Source organism: Herpailurus yagouaroundi, unplaced genomic scaffold (assembly GCF_014898765.1).
Source record: "Herpailurus yagouaroundi ecotype Mexico unplaced genomic scaffold, PumYag 195, whole genome shotgun sequence".
Taxonomy (NCBI): Eukaryota; Metazoa; Chordata; class Mammalia; order Carnivora; family Felidae; genus Herpailurus; species Herpailurus yagouaroundi.
In genome coordinates this window covers 18,740,231-18,766,022 of record NW_024412426.1, presented here as the reverse complement: position 1 = coordinate 18,766,022, position 25,792 = coordinate 18,740,231, and the positions used below count along the sequence as shown (strand labels likewise).

Genomic DNA, 25,792 nt, shown 5'->3' with positions numbered 1-25,792 from the left:
TCAGCCAGGTCACGATCTCGCGGTCCGTGAGTTCGAGCCCCGCGTCAGGCTCTGGGCTGATCGCTCGGAGCCTGGAGCCTGTTTCTGATTCTGTGTCTCCCTCTCTCTCTGCCCCTCCCCCATTCATGCTCTGTCTCTCTCTGTCCCAAAAATAAATAAACGTGGAAAAAAAAAATTTAAAAAAAAAAATTTGAGCTATTCTAATGGGTTTTTTCTTCTCTTGCTTCCCTTTGTTTCTATTTTTCTCCAACCCTTGCTTAGTTTTTCTCCCTCTGATTGGCTGCCTTTTAAAAAGTCATTCTTTGAATAATAAGTTTTAAAATAATCCTTCAGTGTAACTATTTACATATGTTCTTTCTTATAATCTGCCAGACACTAATTTCTTTCTTTGTCACCCCTCAATTTATTTTGAAAAGTCATTGATAATGCATTCAAATAGACACTGCCCAACTTTTTTTTTTTTTTAATTTTTTTTTTTCCCCAACGTTTTTATTTTTATTTTTGGGACAGAGAGAGACAGAGCATGAACGAGGGAGGGGCAGAGAGAGAGGGAGACACAGAATTGGAAACAGGCTCCAGGCTCTGAGCCATCGGCCCAGAGCCTGACGCGGGGCTCGAACTCACGGACCGCGAGATCGTGACCTGGCTGAAGTCGGACGCTTAACCGACTGCGCCACCCAGGTGCCCCAACACTGCCCAACTTTTTATTATAAGACCATACTAGTCTCTCCAAACACATCAAATTGTACATGTTAAATATGCACAGCTTTTCATATGTCAATCATACTTCAATTAAAAACAAAGGAAATGAGGGGCACCTGGGTGGCGCAGTCGGTTAAGCGTCCGACTTCAGCCAGGTCACGATCTCGCGGTCCATGAGTTCGAGCCCCGCGTCGGGCTCTGGGCTGATGGCTCAGAGCCTGGAGCCTGCTTCCGATTCTGTGTCTCCCTCTCTCTCTGCCCCTCCCCCGCTCATGCTCTGTCTCTCTCTGTCCCAAAAATAATAAATAAATGTTAAAAAAAAAAAAAAAGGAAATGAGCAGAGAATTAAAATGCATTTCCAAAGCCCTGAAAATACAAAATGTAAATAAATACCTAAGTAAATTCTAAGTCATTAATATCCCAGAAAAATGTAAAACATAAATACACACACAAAAGGATAAACTAGCTTCATGATCAAGAAAACTGTTTAATGTTAAGAGCCTTAGCCTTTTTTTCCCTCAAATGTAAGCTAGCTTTTTTCTATTTTGATTATCTTTAAAAATTTTGGGGTTCAAAAAAAAAAAAAAAAAAAAAAAAAAAAAAGGAAGGTGTATTGACTGCCCTGGTTCTCTTGAGTATGGTTGACAGATTTCAGTGATGAGTGATACATTTTTATTAATCACATATGCTTAGCAACTACAGGGTTTATTAATTAGAAACCTGTAATTAGAGTCAGAATGACAGTGATGATGGTTTAGTTGGAAAGAAATCATGAAATGTGTGGTCTCTTCCACCTTGAATCTTCTATGATAAATCACCTTGCTTTTGACAGTAGGAAATGTTATCACATTTCAGAAATTAAGGATGATCTTTTGTTTTACTCTAATAATTTACATTTGGTTATCAGCTTCCATACAGAACAAGTATTTTCTGACTCTGTCATGTGAGAAATGAGAGATATTATATTCAAGGTCATAAAAATGTGGCTATAGTTTTTGGCTGCCCAAAATGACATTGTTTATTACTAAGTAATCAAAATAAATCACTTTTACACTATTCCAGGTTGACAGGTGTCATTATATAGACCTGTATTCCTACAGGCTTTGCCAGATTACTAAGATTTTTTATTCCCCTCCCTAATTGTTTAGAAGAGAGTTTACAGGAACCTTTGGTTCCCTGTATCATTTACAGCAAACAGTACTTATTAAAAAAGAAAATTAAGGGGAAAATCTTTGAAAACCTGCAATAGTCATATTTTATTTATGGTTGTCAGTTTTTTTTTAAACATTTGTTTATTTTTGAAAGAGAGAGAGAGAGAGACAGACAGAGTCCAAGCCAGGGAGGGGCAGAGAGAGAGGGAGACACAGACTCTAAAGCAGGCTCCAGGCTCTGAGCTGTCAGCACAGAGCCTGACATGGAGCTCGAACCCACGAGCCACAAGATCATGACCTGGGCGCTTAACTGATTGAGCCACCCAGGTGCGCCATCAGTTTTTCATTTTATGAGTAATCCTTCAGATGATCTCGTCATCTTTAGATGAAAAGAAGAATGAGATTTTGTGCTAATTTTCCCCTAGTTTTGTCATTTATTTTTAACTCCATTGAAAAAAAAGCTTTTTTGTGTGTGCACCCGCATGTGTATATACATATACACACACACATATGTACACATATATATGTGTATATACATATACACACACGTATGTACACATACATATATATGTGTGTATATACATATACACACATATATACATAAATATGCATATAAATAAATATATATATATTTTTCCTTTTATGATGTCTGCTGATAGCAGTTCTGAAATTTTCCTTTTATGATTAGGATGAAAAACATTTTTTTTTCAAAGCAGGGAGTGGCCAAAGTTGAGAGAGCCCATAAATTATTTTGATTGAAGTATCGTACATATTTATTTTGTTTGTTCTAAAAATTTACATTTATTGTATCTTATTTTGGTCTTGCACAGTTCTGTTGTCTGCATGTTAGAAATGAGTGGATAATAAGAAATAAGGCTGGAAAGCTTTTTTAGTTACTTTGAAGTTCTGGGCCAGAAACTGACGACTCCATAATAAAAATAATAGAAAATGTTACCTCACACTTGAGTACTACCGTGTGATGGGCACCGTGTTTAGTATTACACATGCATTTTCATTTAATTTTACACTACTAGGTGATTAATATTGTTACTTTCATTTCACTGACGTTTAAAGAAGGTAGTAGTCCTGTGGTGCAGGAGTCTGATGACATCTGGTATACTCTGTGTGGTCCTGCTTTCTGAAGGAGGAGAGTGACTGTGGGGAAACAAATTGAGAAGGAGAACGTTCATGGAAAGGATTGAAGTTGGGCATGTTAGAGGAGTCTCTAGCCAAAGTTTGCTACCTAAGTTTAGCAGAGTCTCTCAGAGACCTCTTCTAAAGTGAACTTTATAGAGGAAGTTGAAGCTGTTAGCTACGGATTCCCTCAACTTTGTATCTTAATGTCTTTAAGCTTTTCCAAAGCCCCATATTCAGTCAAAATACAGGATGTACTTCTGGTCAGTCACTACCTTTAATCCAAGCCTGGGCAATTTCATGTCTTTTTAGGGAATTGGCCTGATTCCTCAACTTTCTCTTTCCAGTGTTTTCTTTCTCAATTACCTTACATGTATGAACATGTTCTAAAAATAAAGCAGTAACAAAGAAATATTTCCATTTTTTCCTCAGTTGAGTAAAGGCTACTAAATAAAGACAAGATACACTCCCAGCCCTGACAGAGCTTGGATTCTGAGAAAGGGAAAAAGATGTGTAAAACATGAAAGTTATAGGTATTAAATGCATCATAATGAAAACAGACATGTTTTCTTGGAAGTCTTACAGATATTATTGTAGGAGTCTTTGTAGGAACCAAAAAGGAAGAACTGGCCAATTTTCTGGGGAATGGGGCTTGATGAAGGAAGTATAATGCTTGAAATGACCATGTTGTTCTTTTTAGCAATATTATACTCTCTTACCTTCCCAAAGCTCATGAGCTTGGATAAAGAAAAATCGACATTTACGGTCACGATTTCCCACTCATTCATTCTTCAAAATTTGCACTCTGGCTTTTATCCCAGTATTGTACATCATAGGAGGTTAATTGGTTGAATGAAAACAGCTTTTAATAGCTAACATGCCTGTCTTTTGCCAGACACTGTAATATATATGTGTTTTGCATAGTAATTTGCTTAATTGCTATTCCCATTTTGCAAACAGGTAGCTGAAGCACAGAGAGATTAAATAACTTAACTAGCATCACAGCTACTAAGTAGTGGAACTGGGTTTCACATCCAGGCATTTTGGCTCCAGAATCCAGTATGAATGACTGAATGGACCTGGTTGCCTCTACTCATGTCTGCACATAGATCCCATGTACTGAAGGTCACTAATTTTCAAGACATACATTTTTTGTACCTGTAATGGATTTTCTTTTCTCTCATCTTCTCCTCTCCAATTACCAATTTGGGAAACTTCTAACACTCTTTGGCCAAATACATCTAGGTACTGGGAATATAGAAATAAAAGTTAGTCCCCACTGCCAAGAAACTTAAAGTCTAATAGGAGAAGATGGAGAGGAAAATAGAGATTGTAATATGGTGTGATAATTGCCATGATAGAATATGCCCGGTGGAGTAGCATTTAGCCCATCCAGAAAAGGGTAATCCTAACCTGAATTTTGATGGAAAAGAAAGATTCAAGAAGATAGGAATCCCAGCCTTCTATCATTTTTCCTTTCTTTTTCCTCTCTGTAGAATGGGATACAGTTGCTTTTTCAGAACTTTCAGAGTTATCCTTTTACATATCCACATTGTTCTGTTGTTCCTTTTCTTCTTTGTCATGTGCTACTTGCTAACTTCCTCACTGTTTCTTACTGCACTTTGGTCTCCAGTGTCTTTGTCATTCATATTTTTTTTTTCTTAGTTCATTGCTTTCATTCTGCCTAGACACTCTGTCATGTCTAATATAGTAGGAACTTTATATTTCTTTAGCTTCCTTTCTTCCTCTCTAGCAGGAAAGCCATTAAGTATTTAAAACACCTATGGTAAGTAGTTTCTGCAGTAAAGAAGATAGATCTGGCTCACTTTTGAGGTCACTGGGATATCAGTTTCATCCTTATTCTTCCTGAATGTCAAGGGGATTACACCCCTGAAGCCTCTCCATTATCTCTTGTTCCAAGTTCAGTGTTTCTTGGTCATGTTGCTTTAAATATGCCTGCATTTTCCATTCTCGGCTCTGGCTTCCAGCATTTACTAGATAGATGTTGGTACTTGGCATAGGCTGGTATCTGCTAAATGCCAAGCATAGTCTCCCATGAAAATGTGGTAAGAAAAACTATAAGGAGAGGTGGTATTTGACTCTGGATTCAAACTGAGGTTAAATTCTGGAGTCACCTAGTAGCTGGGCGACTTTGAGCAAGTTACTTACCTCTCTGTGCCTCAATTTTCTTATTTTGAAAGTGGGAAAATTAGTAGTGACTACCTTATTAGGTTATTTAGGAGATACTATGAGTTAATGCTTATAAAACTAAAGAATAGTGCCTGGAATATAGATAGAAAGAGCAGACATTCAATAAAGGCCTAGGATTTCTGTTTTCTTTGGATAAGTCCTATTTTTTATCCAAGTATTTGGGCCCTGTGTTGCTGTGGTTTCTGCCTTAATTGTTCATCAGGGATTTAGTTTAACTTCAGTGTGCCCATTTTTTTCTCTTCTCTTTTGTGGTCCCTCTGCTACTCTAGCAGTTTACAGTTGTAATTTCCTTTTTGTGGTGGAAAACAGTTTGAGAGATTGTCAGGGAGAAAATACCTTGTTATCAGTGATGATTTTATGGCTTATTAGTAGGGGTTTATAACAATGAAATAGGTTTTTGTTTTCTATAGCAACAGGGATTATTTAAAAGGTAAAAGTCCTTTCCCCATGCTCATTATAGTTACATGTACTTATTTTAAAAGATAAGAGTATTCCAGAAGTATGAAACTTAAAAGTCAGGGGTGCCTGGGTGGCTCAGTCAGTTAAGCATCTGACTCTTGGCTTTGGCTCAGGCCATGATCTCATGGTTTGCGAGTTTGAGCCCCACATCTGGCTCCATGGTGACAGTGGGGAGTCCACTTGGGATTCTCTTTGTCTGCCCCTATCCCCGCTCATGCTCGCATTCTCTAAGTAAGTAAATAAACTTAAAAGAAAAAAAAAGAAAAGTGAAAGATTCATTCCCTAAATATTTATTGAATGCCTACTATGTGATAAGATACTGGTAGGTGCCAAAACACAATTGCTCTTAATAGTTTGGTAGAGGTGCCTGGGTGCTTGGTTGAGTGTCTAACTCTTGATTTCGGCTGAGGCCATGATCCAGGGTTGTGGGATTGAGCCCGGTGTTGGGCTCTGTGCTGAGTATGGAGCCTGTTAAAGATTCTCTCTCTTTCTCCTCCTCTGTCCCTTTCCCTCACTAGCACACACTCTCTCTAAAAAAAAAAAAAAAAAAAAAATTTGGTGTATAATCTTAACAGATGTTGAAAAAAAATTTTTTTAATGTTTATTTATTTTTGAGAGGTAGAGATCGAGTACAGGCAGAGGAGGGACAGAGAGAGAGGGAGGCATAGAATCCCAAGCAGGTTCCAGGCTCTGAGCTGTCAGCACAGAGCCTGACCGCAGGGCTTGAACCCACGAACTGTGAGATCATGACCTGAGCTGAAATCAGATGCTTATCTGACTGAGCCATCCAGGCGCCCCATCTTACAGCTATTTTTAAAGGTCTTTGTAATCGTATAAGTAATACTACTTACAGAAATAAAACCATACTTAAAAATTACTACTTTGTCTCTTGCTTTTCATCACAAAGTAATGTATTTTAGATGGTTTTCATATTAGCATAAAAGATTTAGTCAATTTTTTTTTTTTAATTTTTTTTTCAACATTTTTATTTATTTTTGGGACAGAGAGAGACAGAGCATGAACGGGGGAGGGGCAGAGAGAGAGGGAGACACAGAATCGGAAACAGGCTCCAGGCTCTGAGCCATCAGCCCAGAGCCCGACGCGGGGCTCGAACTCACGGACCGTGAGATCGTGACCTGGCTGAAGTCGGACGCTTAACCGACTGCGCCACCCAGGCGCCCCTAGTCGATTCTTTTAAACTATTGGATAGTATTTTTTGAAAGGATGTACCATAATTTAACAAACTTCTATTAAATAATACGTGATAGTTTTCAATTATTATTACAAGCAGTGATACAATGAAATCTTTTACATATATCTCTTTGGCATATGTGTTCCTGGAAGAATAAATTTTTAAAAGTGTAGTTGCTAAATCAAATGGTATATTAATTTAGAATCTTAATACATTTTAAAAGATGACTCTTATTTAAACATCAGCTTTCTTGCTTGTTCCCCCATATTTTTATCAACAGTAGGTATTATTCCTTATTTTATCTGTTTTTTTTTTCTGTTTCATTGTTTTAATTTGAATAAAAAAATAATTGAGATAGGGCTTTTTTCAGTGTTTTTATTGGCCAGTTATATTTTATACAACTGTACTATGTTTATGTCCTTGGACCAATTTTCTGTTGGATTTTTAAGTTTATTGAGTATTAAGACCATTTGTCATATGTTCAAAAAATTTTTCTTAATGTTTATTTATTTTTGAGAGACAGAGAGGGAGACAGGGAGGGAAGGAGAGAGGGAGAGAAAGAGTGTGCTTTCAAGCAGGGGAGGGGTAGAGGGAGAGGGGAACAGAGGATCTAAAGCAGGCTCCAGGGTCTGGGCTGACAGCAGAGAGTCTGATGTGGGGCTCAAACCATAAGCCATGAGATCATGACCTGAGCTGAAGTCAGATGCTTAACTGACTGAGCCACCCAGGTGCCCTGGAAATTTTATTTTAATGTACTCTATACCTTACTTCATATAAGGTTTTAATTTATAGGTAGTCAGATTTCTTAATCTTTCTTATGGCATCTCAATTTTGTTTTATTCCTTTACCAACAAGAATAAGAAGAATCTGAGATTTTCTGTGTCAGTAGTAATGAATTGAGTCCTATTTTCTTTTTCCCTTTCATTATGTTCTTAGATTTTAGTCTCCAATTTAGCATGTACAACTTCATCAAATACTTTGGAACCTTGTTGTATTATTATTTACTGTGGAGCAAAATAGAGTATAAGGTGGGACCATCCTGGACCCTGCTTAATTGAAATCCAGTTTATATTATAAGTACTCATATTATACTTGGTACCAATTTATAGGAAGAGTGATCAGCAGTCCCTGTTTGCCTGAGATAAGTTTCGCCTTTTTTCCAGTGTAACTTTTTTAAAAAAATTTCTTTTAATGTTTATTTAGTTTTGAGAGAGAGAGGGGAGAGCATGAGTGTAGGGTAGGGAGTGAGGGGTGGGGGAGACACAGTGTGAAGCAGGCTCCAGGCTCTGAGCTATCAGCACAGAGCCCCATACGGGGCTCAAACTCACAAATCGTGAGATCATGACCTGGACCAAAGTTGGATGCTCAACTGACTGAGTCACCCAGGTGCCCCTCCAGTGTAACTTTTAATAGTGACCCTCTTTACTACCTCAGTTTAGATGAAAAATTGTAAGGATTATAAGGGATAGTTGTTTACCTGGGATAGTTCTTTAGGACATTTTAATATTAAGGCTTCATTTGTTGCTGTTTACATTATTCCTGCAATACTTCATTTGTTTTAGCTTTTTAAAAATCTCTCATTTCTATTATTTTCATGAACTTGTTGGAAAGTTCACAGAATTGCTTATGTGAGGTATTTACCTTCTTGACCATTCCAATATCCAGACTAATGTTCACATTTTGAATAAAGTGTTCTAAAGAAGTTCAAGTATTTGTCTACATGTGTGCATATGTTTTGGTTATATTTTACTAAACATGTGATAAAATCTTTTTGTGTAAGTATGACCAAATCTTTTAATTAGGCCAAATATACCTACCTTTATTTTATTGTTTTTTGGTGTTAATTATATCCACTGATAGGAATTAGTTTATACTTCGATCATTGGCTTTGTGGTATGCTGAGTAATACTGTTCTGAACACAGATCCCTGTGGGACTCACTTAATGCCAACTTCTGTTGTACTGTTAACAACATTGATAAAACACTGGTCCTTGCAAAGAGCCAGACAGATTTTTATCCAACTTATTTTATCATTCAGATAATACTTTTCCAGATTTTTCGTATATAGCTCTGTGTCAAAGTCCTTATTCTAATGAGATAAATTGTGCCCATTACATTTCCTTTCTCTGCCAGCTCTGTTACCACTTAAAAGATTTATTGGGGCGCCTGGGTCGCTCAGTCAGTTATGCGTCCGACTTCAGCTCAGGTCACGATCTCACGGTCCGTGAGTTCGAGCCCCGCGTCGGGCTCTGGGCTGATGGCTCAGAGCCTGGATCCTGCTTCCGATTCTGTGTCTCCCTCTCTCTCTCTCTGCCCCTCCCCCGTTCATGCTGTGTCTCTCTCTGTCTCAAAAATAAACGTTAAAAAAAAATTTAAAAAAGATTTATAGAGCTTACAGTTATTCATTTCATCACTGATTGTAGGCTGTAACTCAACCCATCTTTTTCTAAAGCTATTACTTTACATATTGGGATATTTTATAAAATTGCCATTTTAAAAGGCCAAACATTTCAGTATTTCCTTTAGTCAGAAGTATTTGTACTTATGAGGGAGCCTGGGTGGCTCAGTCAGTTGAGCATCTGACTCTTGATTTCAGCTCAGGTGGTGATCCCAGGGTTGTGGGATCAGGCCCCGTGTGGGATTCTGTCTCTCTCACCCCCTCTGCCCCCGTCCCCTGCTCACGGTCTGTCTTTGTCTCTCTCTCTCTCAAAAACAAAAAATTTGTACTTATGAATATACCCTTAAAACCTTAAAGTTTTAGGGGCGCCTGGGTGGCGCAGTCGGTTAAGCGTCCAACTTCAGCCAGGTCACGATCTCGCGGTCCGTGGGTTCGAGCCCCGCGTTGGGCTCTGGGCTGATGGCTCAGAGCCTGGAGCCTGTTTCTGATTCTGTGTCTCCCTCTCTCTCTGCCCCTCCCCCGTTCATGCTCTGTCTCTCTCTGTCCCAAAAATAAATAAAAAACGTTGAAAAAAAAATTAAAACCTTAAAGTTTCAAATATTTCTAGTTGTGTGTTATCATAATATATATATTTCTCAGTGTTATATATTGATAATTCTCAGTATTACATATCGATATGTATACCTGAATCTTCATTTCAGTGTTTGTTTGTATTAATAATAAAAGATTAATATTTGAGAATATTAGTCTCGTGAGTAGTGAGTATATCACGTAGGAATTTCTGATTGTGTTACCATTAACTTTATAATTTTACTCTCTTGGGGCGCCTGGGTGGCTCAGTTGGTTAAGTGTCCGACTTCGGCTCAGGTCATGGTCTCATGGTTCGTAAGTTCGAGCTGCACACCAGGCTCTGTGCTGACAGCTCAGAGCCTGGAGCCTGCTTGGGATTCTGTGTCTGCCTCTCTCTTTGCCCCTACCCCACTCATGTCTCTGTCTCTCTCTCAAAAATAAACAAACATTAAAAAATTTATACAATTTTACCCTCTTTGGATAAAGTTATTTATATATAGGTATTTTCAATTTCATACTATGTAAACTGAATAGGAATTTTTATAAAACATTTAATGCTTTGGGATTATATTTATCTAGGCACTAAAGATATATTAATGAAGTTTTACTGGTTTTTTTCCAGTGGGCATAATAATATAAGCAAAAGTATTGTTTGTTTTATTAAACACACAGTCATATTCCTTGATTAACAATATATAAATATCAAAAATATAATACAATGTTGGTCATTTTTGTTTTTGTGTTTCTTCTGCAGAGAGTGATAATGAACTCTCAAGTGGAACCGGTGATGTGTCTAAGGATTGTCCTGAGAAGATCCTTTATTCTTGGGGAGAACTGCTAGGAAGATGGTAAAAAATTTATTTTTCTTATTGAAAATTTTACATTTACCTAGTTGATGTTCATTTGTCTTATTAAAATCTATATATTTATCTTAATGTTAGTATATTAATGTACTTTAAAAACATGAAAGTTGAAATATAATTCATAGATACTCTCTCTGTTTGCCTGAGTCTTCCACCCAATATGGTCTTATTTAACTTACTTTTGGAAGATATATTTGTCTTATTTCATTCAGGCAGAACATTGCTCAGAGTAATCAACTGTTGCTTTATTGCTAAAACATGTAAATATCTATTGTTAAAGGGTTATATTTCCTTTCTCTCCTAAGTCTATTACCATGAAAAGAGGCTATAGTGCTTAGAGTTACTCATTTCACCACTGATTATAAACTGTTAACCAAGCCTGTTTTATTCTTTCTGACTAAAACTGTTACTTTATGTTTTGTAGCATTTTATCTGGAACTACAAAAAAGGGTACTTTGTTTATATTTATTACACATACTCTGTTTATTAAGTTTTTTAAAGAGGAAATCATGACTATCAGTTGTTAGTAAAATTAAATAATTTTGCCCACAAAAAGATTCTGCCATACCCGTATATAGAAACCACAATTTATTATGGAGTATATGTATCAAATTACATGCACGCAGGTAGTCCAGGAGAAACTGCTAGGTCTGGGAAAAATTTCACACATTTTATACAGTAAAGCAGAAGAAGAAATAATTAAAACTTCATATTTTTAAAAAAAATGTATATTTATTTTTGAGAGAGAGAAAGAACGAGAATGTGCGGTGGAGGGGCAGAGAGAGAGAGAGAGGGACAGAGGATCCAAAGTGGGCTCTGTGCTGATAGCAGAGTGTCCTATGTGGGGCTCAAACTTGAACTATGAGGTCATGACCTGATCTGAAGTCAGATGCTTAATCAACTGAGCCACCCATGTGTCCCTAAAACTTTATACCTTTTGATAAAGATAATCTTTATCAAATCTCCTATACACTTCCTAAGGGATTCCTGATTTAATTTAAGAGATACATATTTATAGCTCTGATGGTCGGAAAGCTTATGACTTCTCAGTATGAAATCTGGAGAGTAGGTTTATCAACTTCCTGAACAAAATGTTGAACCTATTATGTTTTTAAGGAGATATCCTAAGTGTTAGGAGGGCTAGCTGTCTCCCCTTAATCGAACAAAGAAAATTCATCTTACTTATCTTGTACATACAAAATATAAATTGAACACATCTCAGAGGGTTTATTTAACTCCTTAAGTAATGGAGCCAGTTAGATATTACAACCAATCAGGATGAGAATTCAGTTTAGAGATTTATATTCTCTTCCTGATAATTCACTTGCATTGCCATGAGCAGGAATTATTTTCATAGCTATGGACAAAAAACTTATGCATGTCTAGTTTTCCACACATTATCTTCTGTTGAGAGTTGTAAATTTGCCTTATCAAAGACGAATAGAAACACACACCTCTATCATATCAGGTAATTCCCAGAAGCTGCAGCATTCCATACGTTAGCCCATTTCAAAACTTCTCAATTTTTCCCTATATTGTATCCAGAAGTTAATAGATTAACGTAATAAGCATTGTCCATGTTTCTAAATTTATGTTTTTACTGATTTCACTTAGTAGTATTCACGGCAGTTGTTAAAGGTGATAAGGAAGACTTTATTCAGGAGGGGGAGCTATCGTGGCAGGTATAGGGGTTCCTGAAATGAGGTCTTGCAGTAGGGGAGAGACTGGGCTCAACTCCAAATGCTGCAAGGAAAAGCGCAAATTTACAGCCAGGGAGAGGGTGGAGGTTAGCAAATGGAAAATTACTGAGAGAAAACATCAGGGGTAAAGAGATTCGTGGCTAACTTGACTTAACAAATTCTTGCTAAAGGTGGATCAGGATGATCAGACATTACTTGAATATGGTGGAGGGTGAGGAACTCAATTAGAAATCAAGAGTAATCAGGTACTGATGATGGCAGATTCTGGCTAAACTGACTTAGTAGGATTCTTGCTAAAATTGGACAATGCAGAGATGAGCATGGAAGCTTAAAAAGTCAGACCTATTTGAGAAGAGAGTTCAGGTGAGCCTAAACAAGTTTGGTCAAAAAGAGAGTCTTTGGGAGCACCTGACTGGCCCAGTCAGTAGAACATGCTAGTCTTGATCTCAGGGTTGTGAATTTGAGCCTCATGTTGAGCGTAGAGATTACTTAAAAGTAGTAAAAGCTTTGAGAGGGAGAGGGAGAATATCTTTGTCATTAGTTAATAGAATTTCATAGGGGAGTTAGGTGTTGGGAGTGGGGAAGGGGTGCTGATCAGAGCAAGAAGATTGTTAGAGTCCAGTCTGGAAAAGAGAAGCCATGCCAACCTTTTCAAACAGAAGGGTATTAATGCAAGTAGTTGGTTTCTAGTGTGTTAGAATGCTGAAAGAAAGAAGACATTGAAGTAACCCCAGTAGTAGGAAGCAGCTGTATCCTCTAGGGCCAGAGAAATAATATGGAAGAAGTTTTGTGACCAGAATCTAGGGACTCAGTGGAGGTCTCCTGAGGAGCTGGTGCAGGGACCTCTGAGGAAGGCTGTGCAACTGGTTGCTTAGGCTTTTGAGGATACTCAGAGTAGCTAGGGTTTAGAAGGAACCATGAGGGGAGGGGTCATTTGATTAGTTCTTTGCTTCTGAAGAGATACCCAGACCCCTGAGTTGGGGGAAACACTTTGTGATTGGTGCTAGTATTTCCTAGAGGGCCCGGCAGGTATTAGTAATTCTCGGGAGTTGTGGTATAGCTACTCCTGGCGGTGCAATCTTTCTTTTCTTCTACCGTTCGATTGCGTACCGCTGTTACTTATTGGCAGAACCTACCTTGGACACTGAGTTTTACAAGGTTGTAGGATACAAGGTAAATAATGCAAAAATCCATCTTGTTTGTATATACTAGCATTGAAAATTGGAAAGGAAATTTAAAAACCTACAAAAGCACTAGAAAAAAAAATCAAACATTTAGGTAGAAATTGAATAAACTGTTACTAGATCTATACTTTGAAAAACTAGAGAACAGTAATGAAAGACCTCAATAAATGGAAAAATATACCATGTTCATAGAATTAAAGTCTCAATATTGTTAAGATTTCCATTCTTCCCATACTAATCATTGGGATCAGTGTAATTTCAGTCAAAATCCTAGTGGAATTTTTTGGGTAGCAATTGAAAAGCTGATTCTAAAATTTGTATAGAAAAGCAAAGTAACTAGAAGAGCCAAAGCAATTTTAAAAATGAAGAACTGGGGCGCCTGGGTGGCTCAGTCGGTTAAGCGGCCAACTTCAGCTCAGGTCATGATTTCACGGTCCGTGAGTTCGAGCCCCGTATTGGGCTCTGTGCTGACAGCTCAGAGCCTGGAGCCTGTTTCAGATTCTGTGTCTCCCTCTCTCTGACCCTCCTCCATTCATGCTCTGTCTCTCTCTGTCTCAAAAATAAATAAACGTTAAAAAAAATGTTTAAAAAAAATAAAAATAAAAATAAATAAAAATGAAGAACAAACTTGGGAGACTTATACTACCTGATTTCAGGGATTACCTGATTTCAGGGATTACCATCAAGCTACAGTAATCAAGACATTACTGATTAAAGGATAGACACATAGATCAAAGTTGCAGAATAGAGAGTTCGGAAATAGAGCCACACAATCTAAAAAGATATTTCTCCAAAAAGACATACAAATGTCCAGTCAGCACATGAAAAGATGCTTAGCATCATTAGCTATCAGGGAAATGCAAATCAAAACCACAGTGAGATACCATTTTACATCTACTGGGATAATAAAAAAAGACAGTAACTAGTGTTGTTGAGGGTGTGGAGAAATTGAAACCCTAAAAACACTGCTGATAGCAATGTAAAATGATGCAGCCATTTTGGAAAACATTCTTGGCGTTCCTCAAAAGGTTAAATACAGAGGTATGATATGGCCTAACAATCCCACTTGTAGTTATATACCCAATAAAAATTAAAGCATATGTCTATGTAAACATTTGTACATAAATGTTTATGGTATCATTGTTCATAATAACTAAAAAGTGAAACCAATCCTCATGTCTACCAAGTGATGAATAGATAAATAAATGTGGTATATACATACAGTGGGATATATTCAGCAATAAAAATAAAGTACTGGTACATCTGCAACATACATGACCCTTAAAAACATTATGTTGTGTGAGGAAAACAAATCAGAAAAAACCAATTGTATGATTTTATTTATATGAAGTATCCAGAATAGGCAAATTCGTAGAGATAGCAAATAGATTAGTGGTTGTCTAGAGCTGGAGTGGGGATTTAGGGAAGTAGGGAGTGATTGCTAAGAAGTACGGGGTTTCTTTTTAGGGTAATGAAAATGTTCTAAAATTAATTTTGGTAATGGCCACACAACTGTGAATATATTAAAACCACTGAATTAAGTACTTCAAATTATATCTCGATCTAGCTGTATACACAAAAGAAATATGCACAAATATGGTCTACTGATTTTAAACAGAGGTGTAGTTGAGATTTGATGGAGAAAGGATAGTCTTTTCAGCAAATAATGCTTAGTAATTGGATATCTATTTGCAAAAAGTAAAAATAGTAAAAAAGAACCTTGAAGCACACCTTGCCCCATATAGAAAATTAAATCAAAATGGGTCATAGGTCTAAATGTAAGCTAAAATTATAAAAGCTATAGAAGAAAACATAGGAAATCTTTGTGACCTTTGGTTAGGCAGAGATTTCTTACATATGACACCAAGGAATGATCTATGAAAGAAAAAAACTAATAAATTTGACTTCATCAAAACTAGAAACTTTTGTTTTTCAAAAGACATTGAAAAGAATGCAAAGTTACACACTGGGAGAAAATATGTGCAAAACTCGTATCGATAAAAGACTTCTATCCAGAATAAAAAAAAAAATTCTCAAAACTTAATACTAAAAAAAGCCCATTTAACAATAAGCAAAAGATCTGAACAGACAATTCACCAAAGAAGATATTTTGGGGGTGCTTGAGTGGCTCAGTTGTTTTAAAGTGTTTGACTCTTGATTCCAGATCAGCAGGTCATGATCTCATGGTTCGTGAGTTCAAGCCCCATGTTGGGATTCTTTCTCTCTCCCTCTCTCTCTGCTTCTCCCCTGCTCTCTCTTTTCTCTCTCTCAAAATAAGTAAATAGACTTAAAAAAAGATATTTTGGATTACAAATAAGCCTATGAAAAGATGCTAAACAACTTTAGTCATTATGGAAATACCAATTAAATCCACAATGAGATATTACTATATTACTATACGCATACTCAAGTGGCTAAAATAAAAAAAAAAACAACAAAACAACAATAAAACACTGATAATACCAAGAGCTGGCAAGGGTACAAAGCAACCTGTTTTGCTGGAGGAAATGCAAAATGATGCAGTTGTTTTGGAAAGTTTGACAGTTTTTTTTGTAAAGTTCAACACATACTTCTTAAATTACCCAGCAATTCCAATTCCACCCCTGTGTATTTACCCAAGTGAAATGAAAACCTGTATACAGATGTTTACAACATCTTTGTTCATAGTTGTCCCAGACTATAAACAATTCAAATGCTCTCCAACCTGGATCAACTAACTGGTACAATGAAATCAACTAACTGGTCAGTGGAATACTCCTGAGCAATTAAAAGAGTGAGCTATGGATACATGCAACAGCACGATAGATCTCAAATGCATTATATTAAGCGAAATATGTCAAATTCGAAAGGCTTAATACCATATCATTTCATTTATATAAGATTCTAGAGAAGCCAAAACTTTCATGATAGAAAATGTGTCAGTAAGATAACGACAGAGAGGGAGGCAAACCGTAAGAGACTCTTAAATATAGAGAACAGGGGCGCCTGGGTGGCGCAGTCGGTTAAGCGTCCGACTTCAGCCAGGTCACGATCTCACCGTCTGTGAGTTCGAGCCCCGCGTCGGGCTCTGGGCTGATGGCTCAGAGCCTGGAGCCTGTTTCTGATTCTGTGTCTCCCTCTCTCTCTGCCCCTCCCCCGTTCATGCTCTGTCTCTCTCTGTCCCAAAAATAAATAAACGTTGAAAAAAAAAATTAAAAAAAAAATATAGAGAACAAACTGAGGGTTGCTGGAGGGGAGGTGGGTAGGAGATGGTCTAAATGGGTGATGGGTATTAAGGAGGGCACGTGTTGGGATGAGCACTGGGTGTTATATGTAAGTGATGAATCACTGGGTTCTACTCGGAAACCAGTACTACACTGTATGTTAACTAACTTGAATTTAAATAAATAAAGAAAAAAAGAAAATGTATCAGTAGCTGCCAAGAATTGATCATGTTGGGTGGCGTTGACTACAAGGGAGCATAGGAGAGTTTTTTAATGGTTATAGTGTTGACCACACAGCTATATGAATTTGTCAAAACTCACAGAACTGCGGTGTATTTTATGCTGCATAAATTGTGCCTTAAATGGGAGAAAAAAATCACAAAAAGCCAAAAACCCTGAGTATTAGTCTGGAGCATTTTAGTTGTTAAAGTACAAAATACTACTACTGCTACATCAGAAAAACAAAAGAAGGAAAAAAGACCTAAATGGTTTTTCATGTTGTATAGTACACAGAACACATCAGAACAAATAATAAATATTAATGAAGGAAGGAAATGGGGAAAAAAGGGAGAAAGGAATGAAATTTATGGCTTATGTGTAGAGTAGCTCTTTGAGGTGCATGCTTTTCATAGGTCAGTGCCTTCATAATCCCTTGTATCACGTTCCTCTCTCTTTGATTTGTGGTGTTCATTGTTGGAATCACTGTCTTGAACTCATTTTTCTGTTGTAACCCTTCAAAGTTAGGTCAAATGCACATGATCTCCTTAATGTTACTGTTGTCTTCCAGGTCCTTATCATCATCCCTAGAATATAGTAGGTACTCAACGAATATTTATTGAATGAATTTTATAAATGGAAGATTCCTGACTTACAGATTTCTGTCCCTTCAAGTCTGTAAAAATTTTATGTGCTTATATTTTGGTACTTGGTTATTTCTTACATGTAATTTTTAAATAAATGTAAATTGATATATTTCCTGTTACATTATAAGTAGATTCATTTTTCTTAGGACAGTTACTTGACCACTCTATGTCTTGATAATGTCATGGTATGGTGAAGTGTTTTGACTTAAACATTTTAAAAGCATCTCTCTGGCTTTGAAGGGAAAAATAAATTATAAGAATGCAAAGACAGAAGCAGGCAGAATAGTTAGAAGACTACTGTAAATAATCCAGAAGAGAGATGATGATGTCTTATGCCAAGTTGATGGCAAAAGAGGATATGTGGTGGGGTGTGGCTACAAAATAATAGCTGACTTAAGTCTGCTTACCATGTGCCAGGTGTTATAATGGTAACCCTCAGAGGTAGAGACTATTATTATCTTTATTTTAGAGATGACAAACTAAGGTTGCAGCTACGTTAGGAAGCTAGTATAAAAATACGCTGCAGATAATGCCAGTGAGTGGGTAACTTGCTCAAGATCCCCCAGCCAGTAAGTAATTTGCCTGTGATCATGCAGTGAGTACATGACCTAGACAGTATTTGAATCTAGACAGTCTGGCTCCAGAGCGAGAACTTTTTAAACCAAATGGACAGGTGCCATTTCTATGATGTGGGTAGGGTACTAGGTTAGTTTTTATAGGAACATGTAGAAGTTTTAATGAGAAGGAGAATAAATTAGGAAAATTGATGCCCTTGCCAGCCTTCTAGTATGAGTTTTTTTGTTTTTTAAAGATTTGTGTATTTTTGAGAGAGAGCACAACTGGGGAAGGGGCAGAGGCGGGGTGGACAGAAGATCTGAAGCAGGCTCTGCACTGACAGCAGCAAGCCCAATGTGAAACTTGAACTCATGAACCATGAGCTCATGACCTGAGCCAAAGTCAGATGCTCAACCGACTGAGCCACCCAGGTGCCCTGCTAGTATGAGTTTAAAGAGAGACCATGAGAATGGCAGGAACCAAATTATTTTGATGACTAAAGAGCAAATTGAGACCTTTGCTATATTTATAAAGTGCAAGATTGATAACTTGGTTGGAAAATACATTTATGAAGCATCTTTCTGGGCTCCAGGAGATACATAAATAAAGAAACAGCTCATACCTTTGAGGTTCATCAGCAAGAATGATAGGAATGTATACTCAGAACAGACCATTTCAGGAAATTAACTGAGATCCTGAGATTGCTTCATGTTTTTTGACCATTTTGTTGTTGTTGTTGTTTTTCTATAAAATGACAAGTCACTTAATGATTTCATCCAACTGAAAAAAAATCATCTAGTCTCTCTTAGGAACTGTACTAGACACTGCTGATTTAAAGATGAATAAGAGATCATTCCTACTCCCAAGGAATTTGCCATCTTGTAGAGGCATACATAGTAAAGCCTCATGTGCCCACCATCCAACTTCAGTAGTTACTGACATAGTAAAGGTAATTCTCAACAAGTATTTTAAGGCTAAAATTGCTATGGTGTTTTTTATTATTTAGGAAGAAACTATTAGCAGAGGAACTGGTTGGGAGGTAATTTCATGGGTTGATGAGATCTTACCAAACTCATGGGCCTTATAGGGAGAGGAGGTTCCAAATGGATAAAGACTTCTGAGGTAGAATTGACAAGAGTTTCTCAGCTATAATCCAGTGTAATTTTTTTTTTTTAGAAATAAAATATAATTTGTCTAAGTTACATTTTTGTACTGGACCTCAGGAAATTGAAAGAATCTGAGGAAACTATTTTTTTTTAGAGAAAATCTTTTTTTTTTTTTTGTAATTGTTCCAGGAGTAGAATTTAGTGCATCATCAGTTACCTATGATAGCCAGTGCTCATCCCAAAAAGTGTCCTCCTTAATGCTCCTTACCCATTTAGCCCGTCCCCCCACCCAACACTCCTCCAGCAACCCTCAGTTTATTCTCTGTATTTAAGAGTCTCTTATGGTTTGCCTCCCTCTCTGTTTTTATCTTATTTTTCCTTCCCTTCCCTCATCTTTCTCTGTTTTGTATCTTAAATTCCTCATATGAGTGAAGTCATGTGATATTTGTCTTTCTCTGACTTGTTTTTCTTAGCATAATACCCTCTAGTTCCATCCACATTATTGTAGGTAGCAAGATTTCATTCTTTTTGATTGCTGAGTAATACTCCATTGTGTGTATATACCACATATTCTTTATTCATTCATTTGAGCTTTTTCCATACTTTGGCTATTGTTGATAGTGCTGCTATAAATTTTTAATTTTTTGAGGAACCTTCATACTGTTTTCCAGAGTGCCTGCACCAGTTTGCATTCCCACCAGCAGTGCAAAAGGGCTCTCTTTTCTCTGCATCCTTGCCAATAACTGTTGTTTCCTGAGTTAATTTTAGCCATTCTGACAGGTGTGAGGAGGTATCTCATTGTAGTTTTGATTTGTATTTCCCCGATGATGAGTGATGTTGGGCATCTTTTCATGAGTCTGTTAGCCATATGATAACTAATTTTTGGACCTTTGCAAAATGAGCTGCGTCTTCTACAGTTCAAGTATTTTAATTCTTTTAGCTTCTAATTGAGTTGTCATGACAGTTCATATGAATCATGTAAAATTTGCCTAAATGAGAGAAGTTTATATTTATTACATAAGGATTGATAAAAATCTTTAATTGCTCTTGGAATATCTTTTTTATTTTATTTAAAATTTTTTTATTGTTTATTCATTTTTAAGAGAGAGAAAGACAGAGTGTGAGTAGGGGAGGGGCAGAGAGAGAGGGAGACACAGAATCCAAAGTAGGCTCCAGGCTCTAAGCTGTCAGCACACAGCCTGTTGCAGGGCTCGAACCCACAAACCATGAGACCATGACCTGAGCCAAAGTTGGAGGCCAAACCGGTGAGCCACTCATGCACCCTTAAATAGCTTTTTTAAACATTAGTGTTCTTTAAGAAGACTTTCAGTAAGTCTTCGGAGTACTAGTTAGGTGCTTACATGAAGTTATTTTTGTGATTTATTTAGGTAAAGCACCTGTTGTGTAAAACACGACAGCTTTGCTTTGGGGATGTTTTTTTTAAGTGAGGAGACAGCCTGTATTTGTAATAACCTTATAAGTAATATAGAGTTGAAAACTATATTTTGAACTTATGATACAACAGCTAGATCACTGTATTGAAATGCAGTGAAGCTTTTATGGATAAAATCAAAATTCAGTTAAATTTAATGTACCACTAGAGAGATGTAAAGGGAAAATATTTCATAGTAATTCAGAATTATCAGAAAGAAAGATAGTATGGAAAAGAAAGCTAAAAACACGTGTAAAAAGTTCAGTTGTGGAGGTCTGTTATATGAGATTGTAGTTAAGATGTCTTGAAGAAATAACTGCACAAAAATAGTGAGCTGGAATTGAGCGAGAGGGCGTTGGGGAAGAGGGAGAGGAAGAGAGGAGACATTTGTGATGGGAGGATTGGAAAATCGAAACTGGAAAGCGGTAGCAAGATTTGTGTTACGTGTTGAATATATTCAGAATAGTAATGCTGATGACTTGAGTGTTAAATTATTTTGGGAATTTAAGGAATTGGGCAGAATTATTTCTGGATAACTGCTTTTAGTTCTGAAATTGTGTGGAAGCTGCTGAGTTTTGTAAAGACTAGAAAAACATAGTGCTGACCCTGAACACTTAGGTATGGAGGTCAAATTTTGTAGCAGGAAGATTTCTTCACCAAAAAAACTGAGTGAGTGATGTAAAAATCAGGTATTGGTTTATTAAATAAAACCATCTTCAAGCTATTCATTTTCTTTTATTAGAATATCAGAAAATTGATACAGTGTTTAGTAGGCACTTTGTGTTCTTCATGGCCATACTTCTCAAAGTGGGTAAGTGTTGTCTTAATTAGTGGTCTCAGCCTAACAAAGCATTGACAAACTGCTCGGAAAACAGAGTATAAACTCAGAGGAAACCTGAACTATTAGAATCACTAAGCGTGAACAATCATAGCTTTCTTCCTTTTCACATTAACATAACGTTCCTTTTTTTCAACTGAAGAAAAGTCCTGGCAAAAACAAACAAAACAAAACCAAAAACCAAAAACCAAAGCAAAATATGTGCTCTTGATCTTCAGAATAAGCTTTAATCTGTCTTTTTTTTCTTGAAGCTTTTTTTTTTTAAATTTTTTTTTTCAACGTTTATTTATTTTTGGGACAGAGAGAGACAGAGCATGAACGGGGGAGGGGCAGAGAGAGAGGGAGACACAGAATCGGAAGCAGGCTCCAGGCTCTGAGCCATCAGCCCAGAGCCCGACGCGGGGCTCGAACTCACGGACCGCGAGATCGTGACCTGGCTGAAGTCGGACGCTTAACCGACTGCACCACCCAGGCACCCCTCTTGAAGCTTTTTAAAATGTAGCTTGTTTACGCAAAACCTAGGTTTACAGATTTAAATCTTCTCACTGTTGGGGAAAGGAGAAATCCCTATCTTGCAGTTTCAGTTCTAGCTAGTCCTTTTCCTGAGAGAACTTTTAAAATGGGTGAGGCTGCTACCCTCACGTTCTCATATCTTCTAGCCACCTACTTCCACCGCCCTTCTGTCAAAATTGCCCTAATTCCGACAGTGACCACTCAATGTCATTCAATGGCTTGTCTTCTCATCTCTTGATTTCTTTGTGGTTTTTGTTAGAAATGAAACCTTCCCTTTAAAATTCTCTCCGGACAGTTTTAAAAATAGAAGAAGTTCTTATATGCCCAGATAGTTTCAAGAAAAATGCCTCTTTCAAAGGTAACTAGGTGAACACATGGCAGCTCTGTGATCCTATTAAAATTGGTGAGAACGTTTGCTTTTAAAAAAGCATTTTTTTCTTAGCATTAGTAGTTGATCATATTAATTTAATTCTATAATTCTCTCATTTGTCTAAAATGTATTGAATGCCTTCTTATGTGCCAGGCACTATTCCAGGTATTGGGGTACAAAAATAGAGAAGACAGAGATTCTTGCGGAATCTCTTGTGGAGTGTATTTTTATGTATTAAAAACTACCTGATTACTGTATGTTTAGTATATATCTGCTTTATCTGTTACTTTTTGAATAATTAGATACCTCTTGTATGTAGTGCCATGGTTCAGCACAAGCAATAACTAGTTGCCTATTTCTAAGTCTCTTGATAGCTGTGGTTAATGTTTTATTAATGTCCACATGTAGTTATTAATCAGGTAGTTTTATCAGAAATACCAAAAGCAATGATTATTTCTACAAATTGCTATTTCATATGGGTCCTCCCTGGTCATAGATGTATACTAGTCGCATTTGGCTTAATGTCCCTTAGTGCCCCTTAAGTACTAGGGTGCTGTATGCAATCTAATTGCTGTATCATTACCAGGATAATCAGTAAATTAAAGCTATTGATCATGCAGTGTTATGAGGGACCTAGTTCCTTTCAAATGTCAGTCTATAAAGATAAAGGGAGCCTAGCCTACGTTTTTAAGAGAGGAGAAAAGATTCTTTTCCCATAATGTCTGGTCAGGCAGAAGGCTGAGGGTCAGCTAGAAGTTGAATGTTGATTGAGTTGAATCATATTATGGTTAAGAGTTCATTAGGGGTATGTGTACGCATGTGTATATATGCATGTTTAGGAAAAGATATCCCAAATATAAAATCTTACATAAATCATTACACAAAATAATCTGAACCAACATAGTATTTAATCAACCTGTTTGTCAGCAGTACTGAAAACATATCATAGTAGGACAAGTGAATATTAGGAGGCTGTTGCAATTCTAGAATGAATAGAATTGGTGACAGTGGACACAGGGAGAAGTGCATGGAATTTGGATTTACTGATGGATTACTAATGTATTATATGGCGGGGAGCAATGTAAACAGTAATTCCTAGTTTCTTATTTGGATAGGTTGTGGTGACAGTCACTGAGATGGGATACCCTGGGAAACAAGTTTTAGGAAGAAAATGTGGGCTCAAATTTGGACATGGTGATTTTGAGGAACCTTTGAGTCTCTGGAGCTCAGAACACATGGGCATGGGTGCAAACACTCAGAGATGAGAGAGTGATGAAAAGTATACCACTGAGAAAAGTGTGGAGAGCCCTTGGAACAGTTGGGAAGTTAATAGAGGAGAGGGAACAGCAATGGGGTCTTTGGGGGGTAAGAGAGAGGGCTTTGTCATTGAAGCCAAAGGAAGCAAAGTGGTCCACAGTGAAAGGATTGAAGAATGTCCCTGGAACTTAGTGGCATGGAGAGAGGTCTTGTATTACTTCCGTGAAAACTGAGGAAAGATACAGAAGCCATGTTGAGCTCAGTTGAGGAATGAGTGGGAGAGGAGGAAATAGAGGTAATGAGTATACAACAACTCTTTTGAGAAATTTGTTGTTGCAAAGTAGGAGACTGTATGATAGCCAGAGGGTTATGTGGCATTGAAGAAAGGTTTCTTTTACATGGGAGGTATATATTAGAGTTTATTTATTTTTTCTTATTAAATTATTAATTAATTTATAGACACAGAGTGCATGAACAGACGGGGAGCAGAGAGAGGAGAGAGAGAGAGAGAGAGAGAGAGAGAGAGAGAGAGAGAGAATATCCCGTCAAGCTCCACACTCAGCATAGGGTCTGATGTGGGGCTCTATCTCGTGACCATGAGATCATGACCTGAGCTAAAATCAAGAGTCAGATGCTTAACTGACTGAGCTACCTAGGTGCCCTGTATTGGAGTTTTAATAGCTGTAGGTACACAGTAATGACTTATTGATCTCTATAGAACATGTAACATATGATATATTTAATTACTTTGAATTCTCCTTATATATTATGGGACTTAAAATTCAGATATTTGCGTTTAATTTCAGAGGAAGTGAGCTTAGACCATTGTACACTGTTGTTTTTAGTTAACTCAGTTTTTTTACCCAAAGAGTACAGAAACTTGCTACCCTCAAACTACCAATGTTTTTCCAGTTCAAAAATATAATCAGGGGTGCCTAAGTGGCTCAGTTGGTTGAGCATCTGCCTCTTGATTTTGGCTCAGGTCATGATCCCAGGGTAGCGCTCCATGCTGAGAGTGGAACCTGCTTAAGATTCTCTCTCTCCTGCCCCTCTCCTCTGCTCCTCCGTGCATGCTCACTTGCTCTCTCTCGCTCTCTCCCTCTCTCTAAAATTAAAAAATATATATATATACTTAGAACCAAATAAATTGTGAGGAAGATCATTTTATGACTTATCCTGGCTCTTTTTTTTTTAATTTCTTTTTTAACATTTATTTATTATTGAGAGACAGACACAGAGCGTGAGCAGGGGAGGAGCAGAGAGAGAGGGAGACACAGAATCCGAAGCAGGCTCTAGGCTCCAAGCTGTCAGCTCAGAGTCCAACGTGGGGCTCGAACTCACAAACTGTAAGATCACGACCTGAGCTGAAGTCTGATGCGTAGCTGACTGAGCCACCCAGGTGCCCCTATCCTGGCTCTTTTGTGGCATAATATTCTTTTGCTGATCTTAAACTTGGTTGGATAGTGAAGAAGAGGCAGCTGGAAGGAAGTTACAGGTGTCAGTTTACTCAGGTGTAAGTCTTCTCAAGAATAATATGCTCAAGACATTTTGTGGAGCATATTTAGCTTTGTTGCTTTTCAAAGTTAACCAAACTTATATTTTAATTTAAGTCCATGAGAGAAATTTAAAGAATTGAAATGACTTTTTTTTGGTGTATGATTATAAAAGAATTCATGATCATTGTGAATATTTCAAATAGCATAGGAAAATAAACAGAAGTAATTTTCCTCTTAATTCTATTGCACACGTATTTTGGAGTATATTCTTCTGTATTCTTTTCCTATGAAGGTTGACATCAGATTTCTAAGTAGTATGTGTTAGAGAAAGAGAGGGAGCAAGAGAGGCAGGGAGGGAGAGAGAGAATAAATATGTATTTAAAATAATACTGTATAAAATTTTGAGAGATGGAGAGAGAGAATGTGTATTTAAAATTATACCACATATACTGTTTTGAAACTTGCTTTTTTTCACTCTGGTCTCTAATGTGCAGTAAATAGCATGTTAAATCATATAAGCTCTACCTCCTTTAATTTTGTTTTGCTTCAAGCCAATCAGAATTGGAAGCTTAGGTTCTCTAACTGAACAACATAA

General features: G+C 37.2%; 1 protein-coding gene across 8 annotated transcripts in view; it reads left to right on the top strand.

Moving 5' to 3' along the window:
* RABGAP1L (RAB GTPase activating protein 1 like) overlaps positions 1-25,792 on the top strand; it is an 802,606-nt gene that overhangs the window by 218,741 nt on the left and 558,073 nt on the right. For all 8 annotated transcript variants that reach the window (XM_040446724.1, XM_040446725.1, XM_040446723.1 and 5 more), the window contains one exon: positions 10,572-10,665. In XM_040446724.1, coding sequence (XP_040302658.1) covers positions 10,572-10,665 — 94 coding nt within the window. The remainder of the gene's footprint in view (positions 1-10,571; positions 10,666-25,792) is intronic.